Source organism: the organism of the source record quoted next, unplaced genomic scaffold, assembly GCF_019419815.1.
Source record: "Pyrus x bretschneideri cultivar Hongxiangsu unplaced genomic scaffold, Pyrus_bretschneideri_v1 Contig62, whole genome shotgun sequence".
NCBI classification, from domain to species: domain Eukaryota; kingdom Viridiplantae; phylum Streptophyta; class Magnoliopsida; order Rosales; family Rosaceae; genus Pyrus; species Pyrus x bretschneideri.
Genome location: NW_025999801.1, coordinates 285,455 through 311,308, shown reverse-complemented (window position 1 = coordinate 311,308; position 25,854 = coordinate 285,455). Strand labels below are relative to the sequence as shown.

Sequence of the window (25,854 nt, the reverse complement as noted above, 5' to 3'; positions counted from 1 at the left end):
CTCACGGACAGAGGGATTCTCAATCAAACACGGTTAGATCATGCCACATCAGAAACATGGCCAGAAACAACGATGAATTAGTTAGGGGTTTCTCTTTGTGTCTGCGATCGAGAACCTTGTAGTTTGATTTAAGACACAATTTCGAACATATAGAGTCGTTAGAAGTGATCACATTCACAAGATACATTTGAAAACACGGGATCTCAGAACAAAATCTATTGTCTCTATGGGTACATAGACATTAGACAATAATAATCTACTTGTAACCGAAGCATAGAGAAAGCATACTAAGCAGTGCAATCCGAGACTCACGATACCTTTGTACTGTTGGTTGAGAGGTCCTTCCGCAGCCAGAAGTTTACAAGAAACGAGTCCATAATGATCTGCATCAAGAATATTATCTGTCAGTTGATTTGAAAGAAAGAAAAAAATAACAAAACAAAGATGCATACGAATGGAAAGGATGCAAGGACAACCTGATTTAAGTGCGCTGCAACACAAGGAAGAACAAGTAAACCGGATTCTCCCAGCGCACCACCAAGTTGCTCAACAACAGCCACCATTACGGGCAGAGTTTTCTGCCAGAAGAATGCCAGCCTCGTCAATAGCATTAAAGAAAAGCCGTACACAAATCTTCCTAGTTCATTGCTTCTTACCAAGAAAAAAGTTGATAACTATCCTAAATTAAATGTCAATTTGGCCTACAAGAGATCCCAGATCAAGTCACATCTTCACCAAGGATGGGGAGTTCAACAGTTGGAGGACAAACATATTTCATAATGGTCAGAGAAAGTAAAAAAGTTCAGAAGGAAAAAGAAATGCGCAAGGGCTTGAGAGGATAGATGTACACACGTCTCTCACCTGGCTTGCAACAAGGAGAACTGCAGTGGCATTTTCTTTCTTGGAAAACACTGATCGACTGCCACCAGAGAGAGCTGAAACGCCCTTTACCGCAAGAGCATTAAAGACGAACAAGCCGATGTGCAGAAGTCTGCAAGTACATGCATTTTTTCAACATATGTCAATGCATTCAGCCCATCAAGTTATTAAGACGCCTATCTAGAGAATGCGAAATTCAAATTCATCACATATTTTGCTTTTCTCACCCATAATAGGCTGGCTCTTTAGAACATCTTCAGACAAAGAATGTCCAACAAATCTACTCAGTTCAAACACACAGTGGGATTTAAAGATATTGCATACAAAGGAAATCAGAAGATCAGAGAGTAACATTTTTTGGATTCATTATTGTTTAGAAGAGACAAATCTTTTATTTATGCTAACAAAAATTACACATCATTGGACAATGAGTACGCTTTAAGAACATACAAAATTACACATTGTTCAACAAGGAGTACATTCTAAGAACATATAAAAATTACACATCATTATTATTTTTTTTTTTATCAATTCTACAATCTGTCTATGATATCAATTCCACAATTTGGATGCATGGTAAATATAAAGTCCAAGAATTGGATGCATGGTAATTGTTAATTCCAAAAGAAACTTAATAAAAACAAACTAAAGGAGCACAAATTGGCACTTCTACTATTATATTAAAGCATTAATCTAGTGATAACAGAAAAATACGACGACATAGGGTGAATTTCATACATTCCCATTCCAATAGCCACAAGAAAAACTGGAGGCTTAACCATCAACAGCAGTGACCTGGACCTGCTAACTTGTATCCATGGCACCTGAATAACCAACATGCTGTTACAAGTTTACAACAATTGTACTTTAAAAATGAAGGGAGACAAATACGTCCTACAAGAACCAATGACGATCAGACACATTTCCCAAAATTTTTGAAGTAAAGCTTCAGCAATGATCCGTACGCTAAAGGGTTTGAACTAAAAGAAGCTAAGATGTCTTACAAGTACCATTGAAGACCAGACGCATGCCCAAAATTTTGAATTAAAGCTTCAGCATGGATCTGTACTATAATTATTTAAGAAAATAAAAACTATATAAACCAGGGCATTGTCCTTACTAGACTGAGGAAGATTGCACTGAGCTTAGAAAAAAGCTTCCGGTTTTGATCGACAAAGTCTGCAACACCTGCAATACACATTTAATGAGGATTAACAAAAGATACAATGCTTACACTTAGAAATGACAAAAAGAGTGAGCACATGTGAATCTCAGAAATCATCCTGCTTGTTTAAATAAGAGGTTAACCATCCCAAACTGCTTGTTATATCCAAATGCAGGCTAGATTTGTGGCTATTTCAATCAGAAGGATCCCTATCAACTGAGTGTGTCTGGTATGTCATAGACTCTGAGGCTAAGGTTTGAAAGTCAGAGATAGCCCTTAGAAATTTCCGATGCATGTAGACGGATATCTCTAAATTCAATGCTGAAAATTCCAGTCCTCTTCGCCGGTGGGAACAGGCCTTTGGCTTGACAATGTCAAATGTTAAGAATCTTACTGATTCTTAGCCTCTTTTTAAGAGTAGAATGTTTGGAAGACTTTTTATACAATCAAGTGAAGATTTTGAAAATTTTAAGAACTATGTAGTTCGTCACTAAGTAGGACAGGTAAGTTTTGAGTAGTTTTAATTCGTAAACGACTTTTGTAGACTCTTAAGTTCCAGAAATTTAAGTTATTAAAATTATTGCCCATCTAAAAACTCAGAGACTAAGTGTGGAATCTCCATTCTAGTATAGTATGTTAAGCATATAATTAATACTAGGGTGCTGGGTCACAGTTTGGATACTTTTTTTTTATATGAATACAGTGTGCTCAGTGTATATATTCGTGTATGTATGCCTGTACATAATGTATGTGTTTGATTATGTATGTCTGTACATAAATAAGCAAGTTAATTAGAATGAGACTGATCCATTCATCCACATTCTGCCTCAATTTTAGTACTCATAAACCAGCTACTTCTGTGATAAATGCCATTTACCTCCCAAGCTTCATATTTTTACTTACTAAAAAAGATTCCATACAGTACAAAAAAAAAAAACCTGAAACAGAGAGAAGCCAATATGGAATACTCACCTCTGAAGGATTCTCGACAAATCTGTTTAAGGAAAGGAACAAGAAGTAAGTATGAAAGCAATAAAACACCAGAGGATAGAATAGAAGTGTTGACATCAAAATCAAAAAGACCATATTCATGATTAACAACTATCGGAAATGTATTAAAATTACTTTCACACACTGCCATAAGAAAAATGAATATAACACAAATGTATGCTTATTGAAGGTATGTTTACCAATTAAAAGGTCGGTTTTTTTCGAAACACTGAATGACAGGCATTTTCTTGACAGTATCAGAAGAAGAAAAAAATTGATTACCTTCCCCAAGATTAGAGGGATCAACAATGTGAGAACGAGACTTTTAAACAGCTGCTTAGTCGGAACAGATACACCAACTCCATCAGCTACGAACTTTGATATAGAAAATGGGACCTAGAAGAATACGATATTAGCATATGCTTAACGAGATCATGTAGAGCACTAAATTATTGCTGCAAGACATACAGAGAAAAATTCTGTTCACAATCTGGTACCAAATATATATGTAAATGAAACGATAAAAGTGAGAGTACAGGGGACTCTCAAACTCACAATTAAAATTCCTAACAGGTTAGAAATCACAGTCATTGCAAGAGCAAGGGCAGAATTGGCTCCGGCAAGCTGCATCAAATAACACAAACCTTTAGCTAAGCCCCAAACCTAGTACATGATGCAAAAAGCTTAGCAAAACAATGGAAAATGTTCAAATAAGATCAAAGACAAAGGAATTAGCATACCTGAGTAAGCGCCACTCCACTTGATAATGTGGTTGGCATACAGCAAAATAGTGCAAGCCCTGAAACAGTAGAGAAACTTCTATATGGTTTATAAATTAAGCTTCAGAGATAAAAGAGGAATGATTCACCATTATGTAAATCCCAAGCTAACTCACACAACAAAACAAGCATTTTCAAATCAAGCAACCAGAAACAGGTTCACATAATATTTTGAGTTTAAGCTTTAGTAGGAATAAGTAACCCTAAACCCTAAAATCAATCACCTAAAGGATTCGTAATATGGAGCCGGAGTAAAACTCATAATGCAATTCTATCTTGTTTGCTAGGAAATTTTGAGGGACAGTTCTGTAGCTTGAACCAAAGCCAGCACTTGAAATTTTGGTGGGTTTCGCTAGGTTTTCCCTACAGAATCTCAAATATCTGTTCAAATATTGGGCTTACTTAGATGAATTGGTTTATCTAATTTAACACTACTGATTGGGCTACCTTAGTTGATTGGAGTGCCAATTTTTAGGAACTTTTCATTGGCTTTTTTAGTTTTGTTTTATTTATTATTATGGAGGTATACAGTGTCATGTATTTTTTTTTTTTTTTAAAAGAATACAAATTCCATTATGAACTTTATACATAAAAGGCACAAAGCTTATTAGCAATTTGATTCAGCATTTCTTAAGCATTTTAAGCAACAATACTTAGATAACATCTGCCCTCTTAACGGATACTATAACTGATCTGAGACACAAATTCAAATGGCATACCTCTAACAAACTCTTGAGGTTGGAGCTGCAGTTGCAATATTAGCCTCGAAAAATATGGAGTAAATAATAGAATGGAGACCTGAACCATGAAAACTATTACCAATAAGATCACAGATTGGCTAATTGAAGTGATATTCATAATTCTCAGTTTAAAAATGATCAAGGATTAATAATATGATAAATATTGGTTAGGTCGGCATCAATGCATCAATAAAAGGTAAATGCAAGTGGTATCCAAAAATCACAGTTTAAGAATGATCACATATCAGCTAGCAAAAGAAAAAGAAAAACTAAATCCCACAACTTAAAGAAACAAAAGAAAATCAATGAGCTCTCTTTTATGAGATCTCGCCCCAACAACTTTTCACCAGTCTACATTGATATGCGTACATATAAGACTACGTAACTTGTTGTAAGAGTATGAATCAACTGATATCGGTGAAAATCAGAAGTATGCTATCCACATGAGGTATGCATACTACGTACTTACATAAATGAAATAGCATGGTATGATTTACTACATAAAATACAGACTTCTATAGACACATGACCATGAAATGGATGCTGTATAAGAAATGTACTAAATCAATCTTTCATAATCTGAATCTAATCAATTTAGAGTTAACATACTAGCCCGAATATTCCAACAGGCCATGCTTCTGCAGCTGCAACAATTTCTCCAGTGTGCAAGGTCAACCCTACGTAATCACATCAAACAAATTAGTCCATAATTAGCGGAATTAGCGGCATAAACTAAACAAGCATCAAACATACTGTAACAAGAGAAAGGCAGAATTGTAAACCTGAGATGATAAAAATCCCAAATGTGCTAAATTTTGACAAAGAATACGTATCAGCGAGACAACCTAAACTAGGATTTGCAATCCCTAAAGCTACTCCACCAACAAGAGCTGCACACAGTATTACACAACAAACATATATCAGTAGATAATACATCACAACTCATGAAATGTGTGCTAAAAAAACACAAAATCTTCAACCAAATATAGAGTTAGGAAACACCTAAGGGAAGAAAATTATTCGCCACAAAATTCGACAAGGGTTTAGCCCAATTCAAGCTCTTCACCGAACCCGAATGCCGGTGAGCTTTGTTTCCATTACCATCTTTCTGAAAAAGCATTCATAATTCTTTAAATTGACTGAGAGTTAGGCAACATTTCAGTTCAGGCACCAAATTATCAAGTCCAGTTACACAGCGAAACATCAAGACGAAGCAAAAATTAGAATTCTTAGTTTTGAGTTACCAAACAGAGCTCAAACAAGAGAACCTGATCGGGGTGTTGGCAGGCCTTGACGGGGTTCGAAATGCAGCGGCTAAGTCGATGATTGAAGCGGAACGCGGCATGTTTGGACGGAAAATGAGGAAGCCGGTGAGCAAACGGCAGCGTTTGGGCGGGTGGGGGTGTGAGAATTAGGGCTTGGATGGTTCCCGCCATGGGAATAACCGCACAAGTCAAAAAGGGTATCCTTATGTTCTTTTTGGTATTAGAAAGAAAAACACGGGCGACGCACAGAGGAAGTTTAGTGCCCCCATTGAGCTAGGAGGATTCTGTCTCCTCACAGTCTCACTTATTTTTTTCTTTACTAAAACGATTAAGTTATATTAATATTTTATATTAATTTTTTTATAAAAACAAGTGTGAAAGGAGAAGAAAAAAAGAAAATGAGAATCTTACTCTTCCATTCACGGAGGAAGGGGCTTAAGAACTCGGGGTTGTTTTGGTTTGATTCGCACCTTTTATTTTTTTGCCAACATCGAAAATTAAACCGAAATTATTTAGTTTTGATTTGGTTCGGTTTTTTTATTTTTCAGTTTAATTCACCTTTTTTATTAGTAAGAATTGAATAAAAATATTTAAATAAAAAACTGAAATTTGGTATTTTGGAAAGAAAATGAAAGAATTGCTAGCTCTGCGCAGAATTGCTACATCTAAGAAATTAAGCTTCTTAATGATTGATGACGAGCTCCTTCTCAACGTACGATGTTAGTCTCTCGATCACCTACGTAAAGCAAAGTTAGTCTCTCGACGCATGCGACGTGAATGACACTCAACAATAATAGCTTGAGCGAAAGCTCAATAAACACAGGATCAATGGTCAAATGCACAGCATGGTAACACGTATTGGGATTTTTAGGATTTTAAATAACGTAATCGTATCCGTTTAAATAGAAAAGAAAAAACGAGAAAGATTAGTAAGGCACACCCACTCTGGCGCTGCGAGTCCACAATCCAGAAGAAATTTGAGAAATGGCAGCGATAACTCGACTGCAGCAAATGCAATTCCTCCACTCTCCTCTCACCCTCAAGCCTTCCGTACTCTTCCCCAAGCCCTACCCCAACCAACTCCGCCGCTCATGCCCCCGCACTTTCTCCACCGCTCCTATCCTCTGCTCCTCCAACTCCCCTCATCTCCCTCAGGTCTCCTCTCTCTCTCTCTCTCTCTCTCTCTCTCTCTCTCTTCACAATTGATGATATGCAACTGTATGTATTTGATTGTCTTGTGTGTGGTGTGGGTCAGAGCTCGGTTTCTGCAGCGGGAGCGAATGCCTCAATCGTTGGGGGTCTGCTCGATTATCTCAACGAGTCTTGGACTCACTTTCATGCTACCGGTACTAACTACTCTATCATTTTATGTTATTTTGTGTATTTTATGACAAATTTATTCGTAAGAATCTGTTTGGTTACTGGGAAAATTAGGGGAAGGAAGGGAATATAAAAGAACAATATAAACTCCGTGGCATTTTCATGTGCACCTGCTAGGATATGGATAATAAGAAAAACTGGTCTTTAGATATGCTTTCGAGATTCCAAGTTTAATTGACAATATTTACTTTTGAATTCAAACAATCGCAATGTGCTCAAAAGCAAATCAAGTTCATCAATTTTGAGTCTTAAATAGATTATTGAAACTTGAAAGTGCCGCTCCATTAGATTAAATTAGTTTTTTAGCTCAATCCTAACCCGTATCCCCACCCACCATCGCCACTTGGGCTAACCCTAAGGGTTTATATATGACTTAACTGTTAAGTATTAGCATTAATCGAATTATGAGGCTGATGATTGCTTATATTTTGAAGAAAGAGGAACTGATAGGATTTGGTCTTCTTTGCAGCTGAAGCGAAAAGACAGCTAATTGCTACTGGTTTTCAATTGCTGAGTGAGAATGATGAGTGGGACCTGAAGCCTGGTGGACGCTACTTCTTTACACGGAATATGTCTTGTTTGGTTGCATTTGCTGTTGGAGAGAAGTGAGTGAAACAGCACTACAAGTTGAAAAATAGGATAATGGATTAAAAATCATCAGCAACTATACATTGCTCCTAACCTCATTGAGTATGTGACTAGTTACAGTTGGGTGACGCAGGTTTACTAATTGTGTAACCAGTGTTGTTGACTTCTGGATTTTTGTGTGCCCATCATTTTCTTTTGACATTGATTGTCCATCACTTCTCTCATTGAATTGTTTTTATAATAATAATATAATCTCTGCCCAATGCCTGTAATTTCGTTTATTGCTTCGTATACAGCTCAAGTCACTCCTTTCTTTTCATTTTTCGTGGCTAGGTTTAGTTTTGTAGTTCTACATGATTGGCACTTGATTAATCAAAAGTTATTCTTAGCTTTTCAGGTATAGTGTTGGTAATGGTTTCCATGTGATTGCTGCACACACAGACAGTCCGTGTCTAAAATTAAAGCCAAGATCTGCATCATCCAAGTCTGGTTATCAAATGATCAATGTGCAGACATATGGAGGTGGTCTCTGGCATACTTGGTTTGATAGAGACCTAAGTGTGGCAGGCAGGGTGATATTGAGAGGCAGCACAGGCTCCTTTTTGCATAAGCTTGTCAAAGTGAACCGACCTCTGTTACGAATACCGACACTGGCCATTCACCTTGACAGGTTAGAAAATGCTTCTGCAACGTGTAGTACTTTTCAGTTTGGTTTTTTTTTTTTTTTGGATTGTGCTTATGGAGACCTCTTTTTATGTCGTTCACGTGGGCCCCAAAAATCTTAGGACTGGCCTTGAGTTATGGGTTCAACTTTAAAGAATACTATATTTATATACATTTGAACCAAAAAAATTTATTGGTTCTAAGTTTTTGAGTTGTACAAACTTTTGCTATTTGTCAATTGGAAGACAGTTCAATAACTTTGCTTTAAGTAGTTATAGTGGAAGCGAGATCGTGATTTATAACTTTAGAAGTAGTGTGTGACTAGTCTTAAGGCTTTCTAGCAGAGCTATTTGTCATGCAGATCATCTTACTGTTTTCCGTTTGCTTGTTTAGCACAGTAAACAAGGATGGATTTAAACCGAATGTAGAGACCCAACTTATTCCTTTACTGGCATCCAAACTAGAAGAAGCATCTCTGGAGACAAAAGAGAAAAGTGCCACAACATCTTCGAAAGCTGATCATCATCCATTGCTCATGCAGGTATTTGTTTGGTTTTCCACGATTAGTTGTTAAAGCCTCAAAGGTATCTTTGAAAAGTATAGGCTGGGATATTCTATCCGTTAGTGTTTGCAGCTTGGGTAATATGTAAGCTTGCAATTTCCATGTATCTTCTGTAATGTGACTATAATTGGAAAATGAGAAAAGCTTATTTATGTTAATCTAAAAGACTAAAAGCATATTGTTTCGCAATTTTCAAGTGTTTATTCAATATAATAATTAAAAGATATCATTTGAATTGGAAAAAGCAAGCAGTACTGCAATGCTTATCGGAGTTGTACATCATCAGTGCTTCTGCAGTAATCTCTATCTTTTTTTGGACACGATTGGTAGAATACAAAGGTATCTTTGCAACAGGACATTGCAGGAAATTACTATATTCATAACAATGTCACTGGTTTTGGACATGGGAATGCATCTTTTATGTATCGTTTTAATGCAACTGTTAGAGGTAAAAAGATTTTCCGATCATTTTAGGATAAGACATTTAGTCTACATCACTGTCTAATCTCTGGAGAGTAGATGTGCTAAAACCATGAGACTAAATAGTTGTGGTATTTATCTATAAAGAATTAGATGATGTAAAATTATGACGTTTGATGTGGTATTTTGGGTATTTCGATATCAAATGACCAGAATGATCCAGTTTTCATTTTTTACTTATATCACAGAATCACAGATATATATATATATATATATCGATGTATTATATGAATTATTGGTCGCATCTTGTGCACAAGTGAACTCTTATGTTTCTATGTAACATTGTAACTTTTGAATTTATCCATTTCTGTGGTCATTGTTAAGGTAATGGTGCACTTGTTTTGGGTGCAAGACATATTTTTATAACACAGCTGTGATTTTCAGGTTTTATCAGATGAGATCCATTGTAAAATCGACGACATAGTGAGTTTGGAGTTGAATATTTGTGATACCCAACCAAGCTGCCTTGGAGGTGGAAACAATGAATTTATTTTTTCAGGAAGATTAGATAATCTTGCCTCAAGTTATTGTTCATTAAGGGCTCTCATTGATTCGTGTGAGTCACCTGGTGATTTAGCAAGTGAACATGCGGTACGAATGGTTGCCTTATTTGACAATGAAGAGGTATTTCCTTCATCAGAAGTTCTCACAGCATGAATTTTCCTTTATCCTGATCCTGGTAAATTTATGTTCTGTATTCATATGCCTCTAAGGATAGTTTCTGTGCCTCACATCTTCTCCTTCTTATGCGAAACTAGTTTGTCATTATCTGCCATTGTGACAATGTAAAATTTCTTGAATGACTACGAAGTATAAACATATATTCTTATAAATGCAGAGTGTACCCTGCAAAGGTATCCCTCAAATAAGCTTATTTGAGGGATCCCTCAATTGAATCTCCCTCTATATAGTATGTATAATTTGTCCATGTAGAGTATGTTTCTTGTGATGCCCCTCAATGTCATTGGTCACATTAACTTCACCGTGTGGTTGACGTTTTCAACAACTTGCGATGGTCTACAACGCTCATGACCTCCACAAAATTAAAATGCTTGTGTGGCATGACCGCACATACCACACTTTATGGAAAGAGAGTGTTTACTTTCTTCTGTAAAGTTTCACAATTGAATATTATATCTTCACTCTATCTTGTTACTTATTTAGAATGTGGTGTTGTGGACTGGCCAGCTTGTAAGCAGCATGTTATAGTAATAACACCAGGTATCACTGCTTGTCAGATGTCTGTTAGTATCATTCTGATAGTTCGTATTTCTACAAGGATTGCTCATGTTGTATTTATAGATGATGGTAATCTTACTTGTGCATTTTCTCTTGCCGTTACGGCCAGTTCACAGATTGTATCTTCATCTCTTCTTGTTTAGGTTGGTTCAGGTTCAATTCAGGGGGCTGGTGCACCAACCATGTTTCAGGCTATGAGACGTATAATTAGTTGCTTAGCTGACAAGTATGTTGGCGAAGGTGTTTTTGAGCGTGCAATTCGCCAATCATTTCTTGGTATGATTGAGTCACACCTTTATGAGATTTTTTCCCACTGGAAGTTCATAAATCTCTCTCTCTCTCTCTCTCTCAAAATTTATCTTGAACTTTTCTTTTCATTTAGCTTTACAGTTTGGTTTGCAGATTCAAAACACAGAATGGGTTTGAGATTCTTTTCCTATATCTTGTAAGCACATTCTCAGGAATCTGTAAATTGTTATGTAACCTTTTTGTGTGTTTGTGTGTGTGGGAGAGACAAACTAAACATTGGAATGGAATTAAGAGGTACTTCGTGGTTACCATTTCCCACTGTTACCAAACACGTGAATGGTAGCCTTTTTATTCTCTTTGCCCAAAATGGACGGCTAGGGAGTTGCATTCCTAAGCAACCCACTCTGAAGAAAACGCACTGTAAAGGGAATTGCAAAAGGTAGGTAGGATTGTGGTTTTGATGTTCTGGGTGTGTGTTTGACAAAGGTTGTAACATGCACTAATTTTCATGGCATTTGTAAAAGATTTTTTCACCTCACCACATTATTGTTGATCTAATTGATCTGATTGAAAGTTGAGTTACGGCTTTGATGAAAGCCTAAAGTTTAAGGGCCACTGCTTATACAAACCTACAAAAACATGAGCAGGTAAAGACATTAGTATTGCCTGGCACCAGTGCAGTTAGATGTAACAAACTACAAAGGTTTTTTGAGTCACACTGTTACAAAGCTAATCTTCTTCTTTTGTGACCAGTATCTAGCTTCTTTTGTTCAATTTTTTTGTTCTTAATGTGTCAACAGGATTTCTAAGTGTATATTTGGGATTCTTTCTTAATAGTGTCTGCAGACATGGCTCATGGAGTACACCCAAATTTCATCGACAAGCATGAAGAACACCATCGGCCACAAATGCAAAAAGGTCTAGTTATCAAGCATAATGCAAACCAGCGCTATGCTACTAGTGGAGTCACATCTTTCATTTTCAAAGAAATTGGCAAAATCCATAACCTTCCAACCCAGGTATTTACTGCTGGACTGCATTAAATAAGTTGAGTAGAGTAGTTGCCCTTTTCTTTGGAAACTGACCTTATGTTTTGTGCTATTCATGTACTATACTAACATCCTCATGGAGAGAAAATTATTAATTTTCCTTTATTGAATAACCAACAGAAGATTACTTTCTGGAAGTATATTTACATATTGCTGACCTATTACAGTAAAAAACTGAAATCCACGCCACAAACAAACTCCGAAGATAACTAGTAATTCCATGCTGAAAAAATAAGGATTTCCTTGTCTAAATGTAAAGCTGCCTCCTTACTCTCATCCCTCTTTAATTTAGTCTCCTTTCTAAGATGGCATAATAGATCAGGTACATCACTCTAAAGATAAATCCTATTTTGGAATTCAATTTATAGCATATTGTCATGAGATAAAAATGATTTCATTGACACATTATTGTAAATAAAGAATGTGGTTTACCTCATTGGTTATCTCTTTACCTCATAAACTCAGATAACAATAATTTAGCTCATAGCGTTTTACTTTATTTTTTTCCCTTTAGGAATTTGTGGTGAGAAACGATATGGGATGTGGATCTACCATAGGTCCCATACTAGCTTCGGGGGCTGGCATTCGTACTGTTGATTGTGGCATTCCTCAGCTTTCTATGCACAGGTATCAAAAGAGAGTAATGTGATCTCAAAATTTTGATGCCGACTGATATATTTAATTATGAAGTTTAGCTGACCCTGTATTTTCATTATTGATCTCACTCCGAGCTTCATTTATTTCATATTTTCATGTCATGGCATATCTTTTGACAACTCTAGTATTATTAATCACAACAATTTAGCTGAAAGGATGTTTGTTAAAACCTTTACAAATAGTAGATTATAGGATTGAGAATATCCCACTGGTATATTGGATTATATTTTAATGGGTAGATAACTGAATGCCACTGGGTGGGGAGTGACTACTTTTTTCTTTAGAAAAACAGACTTTTGGAGAAGTTCCGTAAAACCTTTACAGAGAGTATTTACCTGGGGAATTTAAATAGCCTACAGTTAGTTGGATTATGTTTCTTAATTAGTAAGATACTACCATTGGTGCAAGTACTAGTAGTCTTGCATCACATTTTATTTCAACAGTGAGCCTCTCTCTCACCGTGTAACGAAAGAAGTCAGCTACTAAACTAGTAAAGTGAAATAATATTGTTCATTTGCTATCTTAACAATAAAAGATAGGCTAAATATTGTACGTCTGCGTATTAGCGCTCCTTTATACGTTGAGATATAATGTGACAGGACTTATCACCAAGTATCACTGTTGTTTTCTTTATTTTCATCTTTAACTGCAGTGTGAGAGAGATTTGTGGGAAGGAAGACATAGATATTGCGTACAAGTACTTCAAGGCGTTCTACGAAACTTTCTCAAGCATAGACAAGGAGCTGGATGTAGATTCGTAAGTCGCATTTTGTAACTCTGTTGATTTTATTATTCTGTTCTCTATTCAAGAATATTTATTTCATCACATAATTTTCAATCCAAAATGAAAATTTGTTCAAGATGGGCTGAGTAACGAGACTTTTTTTTTTTTTGTTTGGGGAAAGGTAACAAGAACTGCAACAGTTCGCGCAGGATGGGGGGATTATTTCTGCTAGGAAAATATGTGTGCCCGGCTAACCCTTATTGAAACTGGTGGAATCTGAGGAAGCAGAAGTAACATGAACGTCAGAATTCGGGCTTGGTTTTGAGTTGCCTCTAGAGAGTTTTTGCTTGAGCTCCGATAACAAAGCCTGATTCTCTTGGTTGAGCACTTGAGCTTTCTTCCTTAGCATTTGATTTTGTTGGATTATGTGACAGTTTTGCACATACATCTGCGAGTTGAGCTTCTCCATACCGATTTGCGCCTATTGCCCCTGAAATAATGAAACAGATTAGTAATGTCGAGTATATATGGTATACAAATGATGCTATACTTTTCGGTTTGTCATCACAAATAGATAATAAAGATGATCTCGGCTGGGAGCAGAAGAAATAAACTTGTCGGAAACAGGGTGATGCAAAACGAACCTTGTTTTCTTTAATGCAGAGTATCAAAAGAGGGAAGAGATGTAGATTCTAATTTGTATTCGAGTATAAATACTGTAGTTTTGTGTACGGGGACAAAACAAGCACCCCAAACCCATGCGAATAACTTGCCAAGAAGCAACACCCATCTGCAAAGCTCACCTTTGTCTGCCTTTTTCGTGTATATGAACTTGATTTTAACGTACTTTAACTGATCTTCCCTCCGGTGTCTGCCTGCGTGCGTGAGAGAGAGAGAAGGAGAAAGAAAGGCTTGTATAAAGTTAGTGAAATGCACGTAGAAGAGGTGAGCAATGCACGTGAGGGTGACTTGTGTAGTAGTTTTAGCAACTTCAAGAGTTGCTTGAGGGACAAGGAAGGAGGAAAGAAAACGTGATAGATTCCGCCAGCAGCGAAAGGAGAGTTAGGAACTTAGAACACCATGCTTTTGCATGTGAGGCGGAGAGGAATGAACTGGGCATATTGAACAGCAAACCAAAAGCCAAAACCGAGTTCAAACCAAACCAGACCGGTTGTTTCCTGTTTTGTTTCGGTTCTAAAACCGAATAGGTATTCTCCTAATGCCCGAGAACGAATTCATCCACTCAAGAAAGTGCTTCACTTTACAGGTAAATTTTTATGTTGCCTCATAAATTTGGGTAAAAGTAATTCAAAGCGTTCTTCGAAATTAGCTACCGTTTCATCCTCCATGATTAATTTTCGGAAATAAAACTCCACTACAATATGGTTCCCACAACTGCTTATTTGAACTAGAAATTGTTGCACACGAAGCTGGGAGAAGAGAGCGGTGCAAGCATGCACAAGGTTTGCTAAAACCGTAAGTGGTGGGCGACAGATTTGTAGATACTTCTCGTACGAGTGCGCAGACAACATATAAACTGGGAAGAATGAAACCTAATTCTTACTACCCCCGTAAGAAATTCAGCAACTTTCTCTGGACTGATGTTTCCACTGAAATAATTGTAAAGGCATACAAAACAAAAACAAACATGTACACATCGTCAGAATAAGCCTCTATTGTACCCAACACTGCCTCGACTCGTAACTAATGCAAACATTTAGGTAGCCACAACCAACATACTTGTAAATTCATATGATACATAGAACGGCACTGCAATGGAACTCAGAAAACGACTAGGACAGTGTTTCTAACAAATGGTAGCCTTCACAATACCATGCCTAGATAGCAAACAATTTCACAACAGCAGTCCCTCAAGGGTATTAGAAATGCTACAACATATTTATGAATTTAATAAAAACTGTATTAAAAGAAATAACTAGAGCAAAGTGTCGTATGATACATGATGCAGAATTCCTTTTTTTATTTTCCTGCAGATTGTTCAAGTAAAGCATTAAAGTTAAACTATGAGATCTTTTGTCAGAACAACCTGGATGCAGATCAAACTTCCCAAAAGCATAGTTTCAGAGTATCCTCCAATTCAGACTCCCTCTAGCTCTTATTCGTGCTTTAAGACAACAAAGAGACGTATCAATGCTGCTTACTCTTTAAGTAACCAAAGCCTGCATACTAAAACCCAAAACGATTTGGTTAAGCTTTAATCTATTATATATGTATGTATATATATGCAAATGAGGTGAGGTGAGGTGATCCAAGGAGAACTAGTTGAAAACTGGAAAATTAATTGCTAACTGTGCACCTCAACATCTTATATCTAAATTGCGGGCTGTGATGCAAGTGCACAAGTTGGATTGTCCAAGAAACATCACTCTGGGCATGTGTGTGTACACGTGCACAAATGTGTGAATCTTAATAGTAGCTGGAGAGCATACCTTCATCCAAGCAGAGACATACTGTCTCAGCTCTGTTTGAATTCTTCTAAATTGTCTTCGTCATCATAGGGTCGCAAAGCTCTAAAGAGAGCTTATTTAGATATATTTCCAAACCCATGGAGCTTCTTCATCATCCATCACTGATGGAAGAAGCTTCCGTTGGAACCAAGGAATGGGGGGAACAGATGATGTCTGTATCCATAGAAATGATCCCATCCACTCAACCACACCTTGGTTCCCTATGCCTGCACTCCTGCCATCTGAAACATGTGCGGCTTTCGCAGCCCATTATAATTCATGCTCGACATCAAGCAGGCAGGGTGCAGGCACAGCCCCTGCCCTCACCGGGGCCGGGCTAACCCAAAACTTGCATCAGGTTGCTGTTGATGAGACTGTAAAAAAATAAATAAATACATAAATATATAAACATAAGCACCATATTCCAAGCAGTCAAAACAATTGAAACCTATTACTTGAGAAACCTTGAGTGAATTTAAGCAAAAACACCACAATTTTTTTTTTCATTTCATCAACTAAAAATGCACAACTGCACTAAAATTACAATTTATGCATACTTATGATGTGCATTAGATGATATAACGATGAGTTTTGTACACACTTGTGCAATTACAATGAAGTAGATAGGTAGATCAGGTGGAGAGTTACAAATACAGGATGCGAAACAGCCAACCAAAATATTTTGTAATAAAAATTAAAAATAAAAGGAATCTGTCCAGCACCCTCAAATCAGAAATGTGCTAATGCAGTAGCAAATTGGAAGTACCTCAAACCATGTTTGGAAAGTGGGGAAATAAAAAGCTGGATTTTTTTTTCTTTTAAAAGTACCTCTTCGACAACAAATTGATAAGACTAATTAATTGACTATAGAGAATAGCTATTGAATTGACGTACCTGTGAAAAAGGTTGGTGAACATGTTCATGAGGATGGACATAGGGCATTCCAGGGCGCTGACCATGATACTGGGATGAATGTAGATAAATGCCAGATGTAGATCGTGCACCAACATGATTTGGATTGAATGGTGTGATTATGGTCTCCGGATGGGCATACCCAATTCCTGCAGGAGGCGATGGTGGAACCCAAGGCCCAGGTAGATGCTGTGGAAGAGGACGAGGCTGATGCTCAGTAGAAATCTGAGGCCTGTGAGCAGAACCAAGTTGAGGAAACTCGGTGTTGTAGTTCAATGCAGGTGTATACATAGGCTGGATGGTGTATGGGCCACCACTGAATCCAAACCGAGGATCAAATCTTTGCATGTACCTGCAAAATATTTAATCATAAACTTTGGTTACCTATAAAATAGAAAAGACCAAATAAACTTGGAGCTAAGCTCAAGAACAATTTTCTGGTAAGGGTTACATGGAAACTAGGGGGACTACAAAATATTACACCTTTAAGTTCTAACTTTGTTGGATTCTATCTTGTAGCATTCATTAAGGATAAAATTGGATTAAAAAATGAACATAGGAGGTAAAGTATCAGAAGCTAGATGCTTAAGAGTTTGAGCAATGTAATGACCAGTTCATCCAAAAAGATCACGGTCACCATAAAGGACAGGCTTCAATACTGACAACAATAGCAATGCTGATAAGGAACCATATTATGAATGGATAGAAAGATCATATTTTGTTTTGTTTTGTTTTTTCTAAAAAGAAAAGAAATGGATGGGTAGCTTAAGCAAACAGAGCAAATAGAAAAAGACCATAAAAACAATTACGAGACAAGATTTCGCCTCCAAACACAAAAAGATCATGGTCACCTAATGGATGAAAGGACAGACTTCAAAAACAGTAACAACTTTGGAGGAACAATTGCATACCAAATGAATAAAATCATGTCAGTAGAAAACAGACGTGGTAGCTTGCCCACATAGTAAAACTGGATGCCATGAAAACAATTATGAGATAGGATTTCATCTCCAAACACTTTTCTTAGAGTAAACAAACATTATCCCATTACCAAATGGAGAAAAGAATTAAAAAAAAAAAAAAAAAAAGAAGCTTTCCTGTCATGATATTTTCTTTAAAAAAAAAAAATAGGGAGAAGAATAAATGGTCACTACAGAAACTGTAAACCATACCTGTCATAGCTCCTGTCATAATCAGGGTCCTTACAGTCAATCTCACGATCCCTAAATATAGCTACCCTATTATTTGGTTTGTACCTCCCAACCGGCTCCTTCTCTGGCCTACTTCTAGCTGTTCTACTGCTACTTGTTGACGACTCAATTAAACCCCTACCAGAGTGCAAATCAGAAACACTTGATTTATCTTCCACCTTTGGCATTACCAAGGGTACATGTTGTGGGGTATCCTGCTGTTTTGGTTCACTTTCTGATTTCCCACTTGGACTGCCACTCATACTAATACTAGAGTTAAATATTCGTGCACGAGCCCTGTTATACTCCTCTTTCCGTTCTTCCACACTTTTAGCACTGTTTGCCTTTAACGAGTTTGAGTTTGCACTGTTTCCACCCTGTGACCGTTTTTGTGGCCTCTGTTTTATTGCAACCTTAGTAACACCGCCGTCTTCTGATGGTAAATTAACAGGGATGTCTGCAAGGCGAATCAGAGGGAGTCGACACTCAGGAGTTTTACGGACAATAATTCTGGAACCAGAGCCATCGGGTAAATTATTATCTAATAAAACCATTGACTGAAGCGAATAATGTTGAGCCACACGATGTGCAGCCAAGCGTAAATAAGAAGTGGGCAACTGCTGAAACTCTAGTTGCTGCTGAATAGGATCACGGATAAACTTCTCCACATCTTGCTCCATTCGTAAAACTGCACAAGAAGATATCTATGAATAGGGTTTACTGTAGTTAATCCAAACAAGACAGCACATCCTGATGGATAATAATTATGATAAAATGGCCATGAGGACGATAAAATATAGCAAGAAAACTAAGGTTTACTTCCAGTTCATTCACCACACTCATTGAGAATTTTGTATAGGAAATTGAGAAAAATTCCCTTTTTCAGTTTTACCAGAACTGACTCACTTTTTCTATTACAACAAAAAACCATCCTTCTACTCCTTCAACCCTGACGACCTACCAAATTGTCCCATAATTGCACACAAATTCATGTCAAACATTCCAATTTGATTAGGTTCGGGATCAGCAAGGTTTGATAAGGTAGAACTAGTAATCACTCTTTCACCTTCAAGATCTACTAAACCGTTTTAGAAACTAACACTAGCTAAATGAATGAAATTTGAGGCTGTCTTGATGTGAATGTGCACTAAAAGATAAAATAAAAAGGAGCACCATTTCATGAGTTAGAAGGCATATCATAGCAAGTAATCTTCATCTCTATAGCTTTCCGAGATAGTATACAAGCTCAAAACTATATCAGCTCAAATTATGAATGGAAGTGTTCGGCCAGCACCTCATTACGTTTTCATATACATTCATTCCTGTTATTCAGACATGATTTATTCACCCCACAAAGGTCATACATTTCAAAAGGGAACCTTTAAGGCATGTAGAACTGGCAACAAGTCGCATACAACCCACATAAGATCATGGAACAAAAACTATAACGAATGATCCCAAATACAATCCACATTCAAATTCAATTTCGTCTCGAGTCTTCTTGAGAAGCAAAAACATGAACTTGAGTCAGGGGATGTACGAATGGCTTACTTGATAGGCGCTCTCGAGGGTTTTGCAAGGCCTCGCGAAGGAACTGGTCGACCTGATTAACGGCATCCTCAGAAAACTTATCAGAAGCATCGGAAGAAGAGGAAACCAGAGGCGGGAGGTCGTTGAGAGTTTGCGGGGGCTTGGAATCCTTGTTGGAGGAAAGCATCAGGCGGTTCATGGCCTCGTCCAAACCGGCGACCTCCCATGACTCCGGGGCTCCGAGATCCTCCGCCACTGAGCCCTCCATGGCCTATCGATCGTTCCCTATTTCTCTCTCTCTCTCTCTCTCTCGCTGGGTAAGTCAAGTACGCGCAATCGAAAGGAGAAAGGGGAAAGAAAATCGAGGCTAGGGTTTGAGGAAGGGAGGCGAACAATTCATCAAAGGACGTGTGTGTCCTCTGAGGCTGACACTGAAACCCCAATGAGATTTTGGGGTTTGGATTTCATGTCAGATTGGGGGTTAATCTAGGTTTCGGAACGAGAAAGGGAAAGAGAGAGATAGAGAGAGAGAGAGAGCGAATAGAATTGCAGAGCAAGGGAGAGATAGGGTTTGACGATGGATTCTGTGTGTTTCTGCGAGTGGGTGAATTTTCTTTCTCGCGTGACACGTGTCTCTTTTGATTCCTTTTGGCTTTTTTTTATATTTCTTTTTATTAATAAGAAAAAAGGTTGTTGCACTGTTGATGTCATATTTTGGCAAATTATACCAGATTATTTCAATTTTGATTCGCCTAATAATCTTATATCACATATTTTAAATAATGTAATACTATACTTTAAATTATGAATGTAATATCAAATTTCTGTTAAACTTTTTATGTTAAATAATGACATGACATGAGTGGAACCCACTTATTTGCCGACTGAAACAAAAATCAATTAATTAATAAATTGTTTATTTTTTATTTAACAATTAAAACTAATTAAAAATAAATAATTTTGTGGGCCCACCCCCAATCCTCTGTTATCCTATTCCTTCACTCCTCGCCGACTTCCCCCTCTCCGTCTCCGACCTCCCCTGCTCTCCTAACACTACATTCATACGGGCATCCTCTTCCCCACCCTTGTTTTTTATGAGAAGTTCACCGGATTTGGGGCGAGGGATGTGAAATTCCTCGAAGGTGAGAGCTTTGTTGGGTTCCCTGAAGACGGTTGCCCTCATAAACGAAGGCGTTCGGCCACCGACAACTTCTCATTGTGAAATCTCAAGCTCTCCTCCTTGGATTGTCACGCCCAGATTCCAGGATACATCGAAGATCGACACGTGACGTCACCGGATATCTGTTCATGTTCATCTGTCATGTCTTGCCTCCAAGATATGAACATAACATAAATCAAAAGTTCAACAGCGTGGTAACTTTCTTTTGCATCATGGCTGCATGCTGGTTCGTTGAAGAACCAATCTTAATGACGGAGGAGGATCATCGACATAACGACGTCAGGAGAGGGTAGAACCGAGAGGATTCAAAATGGGGAATCCTCGAATTCGATGAATTTCAACGAAAATACAAGAAACATCGTCGGAGACGATGGTGCAAAACCCAAAAGAGCACGACTGTAGGTCATGATTTCCAGAAAAAGGGGACGGCAAAATCGTGGTCTCGGCTTCAAGTGAGGCCAGAGTTTTCTGGGTTGGGGATGACGCCAAACGGCATCGTTTTCTTGGGTTCTCAGGTGGAGCGGGATGTGCTCCAGTGCACCGCGACTCGGGACTCGGGACTCGCGTGGTGTTGCGGTTCAAAGGCTGCAGCTAGCTGGGTTTCGAAAGAAAAAAAAAAAAATCCAACTTCTAATTTTTATTTTTTTTTTTTCAATTTTAATTCAATCTGATAATTAATAACACAATATCAATTCACATAATCTAACAATTATAAATATAATCCATACAAAATTTATGTAGTATTTAAAATTCGTAAACGTAAAGTTGGATTATGCATTGTGGTGAATGTTCATACTATCAGGGTTGAAAAAATATAAGATAAAAAATGTTATTTTGAAAAAACATGATTGAATGATGAATTGGTTTGCAACAGAAAATTTTACGTCAGATTTCTTAGCATAAAAACTGTAGGGATTTCCCAGTCTTTTTTTTTTTTTTTTTAAATGGGCAACTGGTATTCACCCATTTCGAGTTCGGAGAGATTATGGAAAATCTCATCATGCTCATGGTCACAATTAAACAGACTCATCAGCTCAAAATATTAAACCTGGAACCTCCCGTATTTTTATAAGATGTGCTACTGCACTTAGAGAAAAATAACTAGTAACCAAATTTTTTTGGAATTTATTATTGACATTTCAAAAATTTTATTTTATAATTTAAACTTTTTATAAAAGAAGTGTTATTGGCATTTCAAAAATCTCATTCTACGTAGTTTTTTTTTAAATATAAAAAATTTGTGATATAAAATAAAAATTTTAGAATCCTAATAATAATGCTCTTCTATAATTAGAAAAGAAAATAAACGAGGGCATGATGAAATTTTTAGAATGCTAATTCAATTCCCTTGCCATAATATCTGTCACACACCTTCCATAGCAGGCAGCTAGTCGGCTATGGAGTCTCTCTGTCCCCACGCAGGAGTTATCGCATCCACAAGATTGTCATTCAAACCTCCCAAAACCCAGTCTCAGGCCCCGACTCCCAACCTCCGATTCCCCTTCTCACCAACCCACAACAACCCTTTCAATTTCCCTTCATTTTCCTTCACTTCTTACACTTGTTTCTCCATTCAAACATCATGCGCTGCTTCAACTTCAGCGACAGCATCGGCTTCCACTTCTCTTCCTTCGTCTTCCGCTTCCAGCGACAACCGCCATTGGGTGGTGCTCATGGAGGCTCCTCCGCAAGGGGCGATTTCCAGACAGCAAGTTATTGAATACTATGTCGAAACCCTTCGAACCGTTTTGGGCAAGTGGGTATGCCGTAACTTATTTCCTTTATTTTTGTACTGCTTAGAGTTTAGCCTGAGTTGTGGTTTGATGTTGATTTTTTCAGTGAGAAGGATGCTCAAATGTGTATATATGATGCGTCTTGGGATACCCATTTCGGGTTTTGTTGTGATATTGACGAAGAAACTTCCTGCAAGCTCGCACGTAAGTTCGATTCTTTTTTACTTTATGTGTTATTGAATTGGTTTTTCTGCAGAGTAGATGTTAGTGTTTTATATATGTTGTGGTTTTGATGAAATGAGTGACTATTTCAGATATAATATGTTTAATCAGATAATGAGTTTTTTTGAGGTTCGATCATTCGTTGTTCTCAATAAGTCAGTGTTGAATGACTAAATTCATTTGATGAAATTATTGTAGGTTTACCGGGGGTTTTGTTGGTTAAGCCTGACCCGGATTATGTTTCTCAAAAGAAGGATTATAGTCCCCCAAATGTTAGGTCAAGTAATATGTCGTCCTCTCGAAGTGGAAGTGCTTTGTTGTTTCCTCTTTTGAATACAAAAAGGTGGCTTGTTCGAATGGATAAACCCAGCATTGGGGTTGTTACAAAGGCACAAATGGTGGATTATTATGCTCAAATACTAACAAAGGTCTTGGGGAAGTGAGTATTGGATTATGAGCATCAACGCTGTTGCCTTTCTTATACTACTTTGTTTTTCTAATTTGTGCTTCATTTTTTCGGTAGCGAGAAGGATGCACAAATGTGTATTTATCATGTTTCCTGGCAATCTAACTTTGGGTTCTGTTGTGAACTTGATGAAGAGTGTGCACAGGAAGTTGCTGGTTAGTGTATGCTCTTAATTTCTCTGTGCCACATTTGTGTTAATACACCTGTCCTCTTGATTGCTCATGATCCTATACGCTGCAGGTGTTCCTGGGGTTTTATCTGTTGAGCTTGACAAGAATTGGGAGTCGGAGAATAAAGATTATGGAGGTTTTTACTTTTCTAACTTGGATATGATCTTTCACGAACAATATCTTTTGTGGTTGTCATTTTAGAATTAGATATAAGATCTTCTAACTCATTGTTAAGTAAGAACTTTGCTTTTTGATTTGAGATTTTGAATGCCTTTTGAACCTAAGATCTGCTTCTTCTTGTGACTTATGTCCATGCGGAAAATATGATAGCGCACTTGTTTTGTGACTGCTTAATACTTTTAGACAATTTAAGTCTGTCAGTGTAATGTTATCCAAGAGACTGGAATTAAAAGGTTATGTAGATTAATAGGACTTGGGGACTTTGATGACTGGATAAGCAATTTTTCACAGAAGTTCTTAAGATGTATGACTTGGGAGTATAAAATATAGAAGTCACATACTATTTTTGTCCTGGAAATAAAGCGTTTGAATTTTGGCATGGGTAGAAAATGGTGTAAATGAGATGAAACAATTGGAGAAAGCCGAAGGAAAATGTTACTACCGACAAATTTTAGGCTATCTGACCATCCTGTGAAAAAAGAGCTTCATTTTTAACAGGTCATGTCTTCCTGGTGTTCTTCAAATTATTTTGGTTGCTCATTTTTTACCAATGTTAAGTATTTGGAGAGGCTTGGTGGATTATTTGATGGAGCTTGACCCTTCGTTGGACAGTGGTTATCTTCTAAGTTATGAAGTTCATTCCTGATTTTTCTTCCACTAAATGATGGCAGCAGTTATACCACGTTTACCAAGTGGTAGAAAATCCATGTTTCTTGATATTTTGAATATGACTCTTTGTCACATTAAGTACTTCTGTTTCATCTGTGGAATACGATTTTTCGAATACGAAGTTATCGATTCCTGAAGAAAATATGAATGGTTATAAACAAACTGACATTAATATTATTAAGGACAAATTTATAGACTGTCATGACTATTTACTTTGCTTTTCTTTTCAAGAAACCAATTTTTTATAGTTTTATTTAATATTTGTTAGGTTAGGTCTGTTTCTATTTGATGGCATCAATGCTGTCATTGAACAGTATCTTCCACTGTAAACATTTATATGAGTTAGCGATGTGTTTCTCAGGTAATAATTTACAGAATTCTACCAATCTCTCAACTTCTGGAGCGGCAAGTGAAACAACCCCCACAAAGACAAAGAAACTGTTTGTGACTGGTATGTTGCAAATTCAATTCTGGTCTTAAACATTCATTTATTTGAATAGGATTCCTTTGTACCCTAGTCGTCGTAATTATTCATAAGATCTCGATATTCATAACTTTTTGTAGCTGTTTTTTTCCTCATTACATATTCCCTTATAAGGATCTTGCTTTCTGAACAGGCCTATCGTTTTATACATCTGAGAAAACCCTCCGTGCTGCATTTGAAGGGTATGGAGAGCTTGTTGAAGGTACTACCCTTTTTTTATAGCTTAAAACGGGGTTTCTGATTACCTGGAATTGGTATGCTCGTGCTGATGAACTGCTTTTTCTCAACAGTTAAAATAATAATGGACAAAATTTCTAAAAGGTCCAAAGGTTATGCATTCATAGAATACACCACGGAGGAAGCTGCTAGCGTAGCTCTCCAAGAGATGAACGGCAAGGCAAGTTTCAACATGGTTTTCGTTTTGTATGAATCCAATCTCAATAAATCAAACACACAGGCCTAGTCTTGTAACCCTCGAGAAAGATAAAAGCTTAGCCTATTTTGTGTTAACGTTGCCTGCAGATCATAAATGGCTGGATGATAGTCGTTGACGTTGCCAAGACTAGCCCTCCAAGATACAGTAGCAGGGGCCAGACCCGACCAGCAGCAACCAGATGAAAGAGAGAGGAAGTTATAGAGAGATTTGCCGCCGAGAAATGAATTATTCTGTACGACAGTGAATTCCTTTAACCTTTGGTACTTGATAGTAACAATTTTACTTTTCAAAAGAAATAGATTGAATTATTATAGGGATTACATTGAGTTCTTAATGTTACTTATGTTAAGGTGTATCGAACTATCCATTTGTATTTTGACACGCAGCTTCATCTTTCTCGTCTAATTCTCTTCCCATCCCACTTCTCTAACTCTCCATCTTTGAATAGGGAGAGATGGCAGGATCAGGAAAACATGAAGCTGCTTACATCTTTCTCTGCGGGTCAAAAAAACTGAAATGGATTGTTGAGTAAAAGTGGTTAAGGGCGGTTTATTTGGATTATCACTCAAATAAATTAGAATCCAACTTGTCTTCACAAAAATTTTCTCTTTAAGTCCATAATATTAGGTAGCTTTATAACTTTAGTATGAACAGCGTTTGGGATTACAAAAGAAGCATACAACAGTAGTTTCTTTCAAAAAGCACTTGGAAGTGTTATTTTCAACCTTCGGAGCATTTTTAACTCGTCTTAGCAAACATGATCAAAAGCGCTCTTGGTGGTCTAAAAATGTTTTCAATTATTTTA

The 25,854-nt window shown here is 37.3% G+C and overlaps 4 protein-coding genes across 15 annotated transcripts; 2 read left to right on the top strand and 2 right to left on the bottom strand.

Annotated features, from left to right (window-relative positions):
* Positions 1-102: 102 nt before the first annotated feature.
* Positions 103-6,130, bottom strand: LOC103947016 (probable sodium/metabolite cotransporter BASS4, chloroplastic). Of its 6 annotated transcripts, none has more exons than XM_048572660.1 (14): positions 5,798-6,129; positions 5,556-5,661; positions 5,336-5,443; positions 5,163-5,230; positions 4,533-4,611; positions 3,775-3,833; positions 3,590-3,658; positions 3,317-3,430; positions 3,017-3,038; positions 2,000-2,067; positions 1,618-1,703; positions 853-991; positions 477-578; positions 103-383 (listed from the first exon to the last, which is right to left on the bottom strand). In XM_048572660.1, exons 1-14 carry the CDS (start codon positions 5,987-5,989, stop codon positions 309-311), a joined length of 1,287 nt encoding a protein of 428 aa, XP_048428617.1. In that variant the 5' UTR covers positions 5,990-6,129; the 3' UTR covers positions 103-308. The 6 variants fall into 6 exon arrangements, 4 of the variants coding, with proteins under 4 accessions (XP_048428617.1, XP_048428618.1, XP_048428619.1 ...); XM_048572661.1 differs by having other exon boundaries at positions 862-991; positions 5,798-6,126; XM_048572662.1 differs by having other exon boundaries at positions 5,822-6,125.
* A 628-nt stretch (positions 6,131-6,758) lies between these two features.
* LOC103947015 (probable aspartyl aminopeptidase) lies at positions 6,759-14,267 on the top strand. The gene is made up of 11 exons (XM_009357848.3): positions 6,759-6,973; positions 7,074-7,164; positions 7,668-7,803; positions 8,184-8,456; positions 8,843-8,990; positions 9,876-10,115; positions 10,874-11,006; positions 11,817-11,998; positions 12,543-12,655; positions 13,338-13,442; positions 13,591-14,267. Exons 1-11 carry the CDS (start codon positions 6,803-6,805, stop codon positions 13,592-13,594), a joined length of 1,596 nt encoding a protein of 531 aa, XP_009356123.2. The 5' UTR covers positions 6,759-6,802; the 3' UTR covers positions 13,595-14,267.
* On the bottom strand, positions 13,453-20,099 carry LOC103947014. Of its 5 annotated transcripts, none has more exons than XM_048572658.1 (6): positions 19,531-20,099; positions 17,962-18,667; positions 16,772-17,141; positions 15,860-16,251; positions 15,457-15,589; positions 13,453-15,019 (listed from the first exon to the last, which is right to left on the bottom strand). In XM_048572658.1, exons 1-4 carry the CDS (start codon positions 19,775-19,777, stop codon positions 16,201-16,203), a joined length of 1,374 nt encoding a protein of 457 aa, XP_048428615.1. In that variant the 5' UTR covers positions 19,778-20,099; the 3' UTR covers positions 13,453-15,019; positions 15,457-15,589; positions 15,860-16,200. The 5 variants fall into 5 exon arrangements, with proteins under 5 accessions (XP_048428615.1, XP_048428614.1, XP_048428616.1 ...); XM_048572657.1 differs by having other exon boundaries at positions 13,453-14,996; XM_048572659.1 differs by having other exon boundaries at positions 13,453-13,899.
* A 1,904-nt stretch (positions 20,100-22,003) lies between these two features.
* Positions 22,004-25,668, top strand: LOC103947013 (organelle RRM domain-containing protein 1, chloroplastic). 3 transcript variants are annotated; one of them, XR_007253985.1, is made up of 10 exons: positions 22,004-22,445; positions 22,529-22,626; positions 22,843-23,083; positions 23,168-23,265; positions 23,351-23,416; positions 24,491-24,580; positions 24,747-24,815; positions 24,904-25,010; positions 25,136-25,281; positions 25,498-25,668. XR_007253985.1 is itself a non-coding variant. In XM_009357845.3 (9 exons), exons 1-9 carry the CDS (start codon positions 22,087-22,089, stop codon positions 25,229-25,231), a joined length of 1,224 nt encoding a protein of 407 aa, XP_009356120.2. In that variant the 5' UTR covers positions 22,004-22,086; the 3' UTR covers positions 25,232-25,430. The 3 variants fall into 3 exon arrangements, 1 of the variants encoding a protein (XP_009356120.2); XR_007253986.1 differs by lacking the exon at positions 25,498-25,668 and adding an exon at positions 25,436-25,454; XM_009357845.3 differs by lacking the exon at positions 25,498-25,668 and having other exon boundaries at positions 25,136-25,430.
* Positions 25,669-25,854: the final 186 nt, after the last annotated feature.

Coding starts and splice junctions, on each gene's coding strand:
- LOC103947016 (XM_048572660.1), bottom strand. CDS start 5,989: ATGGCGGGAACCATCCAAGCCCTAATTCTCACACCCCCACCCGCCCAA. Junction 3,659..3,774: donor GTGGAGTGGCGCTTACTCAG/GTATGCTAATTC, acceptor TATTTGATGCAG/CTTGCCGGAGCCAATTCTGC. Junction 3,039..3,316: donor TCCCTCTAATCTTGGGGAAG/GTAATCAATTTT, acceptor TTCCTTAAACAG/ATTTGTCGAGAATCCTTCAG.
- LOC103947015 (XM_009357848.3), top strand. CDS start 6,803: ATGGCAGCGATAACTCGACTGCAGCAAATGCAATTCCTCCACTCTCCT. Junction 8,457..8,842: donor CTGGCCATTCACCTTGACAG/GTTAGAAAATGC, acceptor TTGCTTGTTTAG/CACAGTAAACAAGGATGGAT. Junction 11,007..11,816: donor AATTCGCCAATCATTTCTTG/GTATGATTGAGT, acceptor CTTTCTTAATAG/TGTCTGCAGACATGGCTCAT.
- LOC103947014 (XM_048572658.1), bottom strand. CDS start 19,777: ATGGAGGGCTCAGTGGCGGAGGATCTCGGAGCCCCGGAGTCATGGGAG. Junction 18,668..19,530: donor CCCTCGAGAGCGCCTATCAA/GTAAGCCATTCG, acceptor CTTCTTGTGCAG/TTTTACGAATGGAGCAAGAT. Junction 16,252..16,771: donor TTCACCAACCTTTTTCACAG/GTACGTCAATTC, acceptor ATTTTTTTACAG/TCTCATCAACAGCAACCTGA.
- LOC103947013 (XM_009357845.3), top strand. CDS start 22,087: ATGGAGTCTCTCTGTCCCCACGCAGGAGTTATCGCATCCACAAGATTG. Junction 22,446..22,528: donor CTTCGAACCGTTTTGGGCAA/GTGGGTATGCCG, acceptor TGATTTTTTCAG/TGAGAAGGATGCTCAAATGT. Junction 22,627..22,842: donor AACTTCCTGCAAGCTCGCAC/GTAAGTTCGATT, acceptor AAATTATTGTAG/GTTTACCGGGGGTTTTGTTG.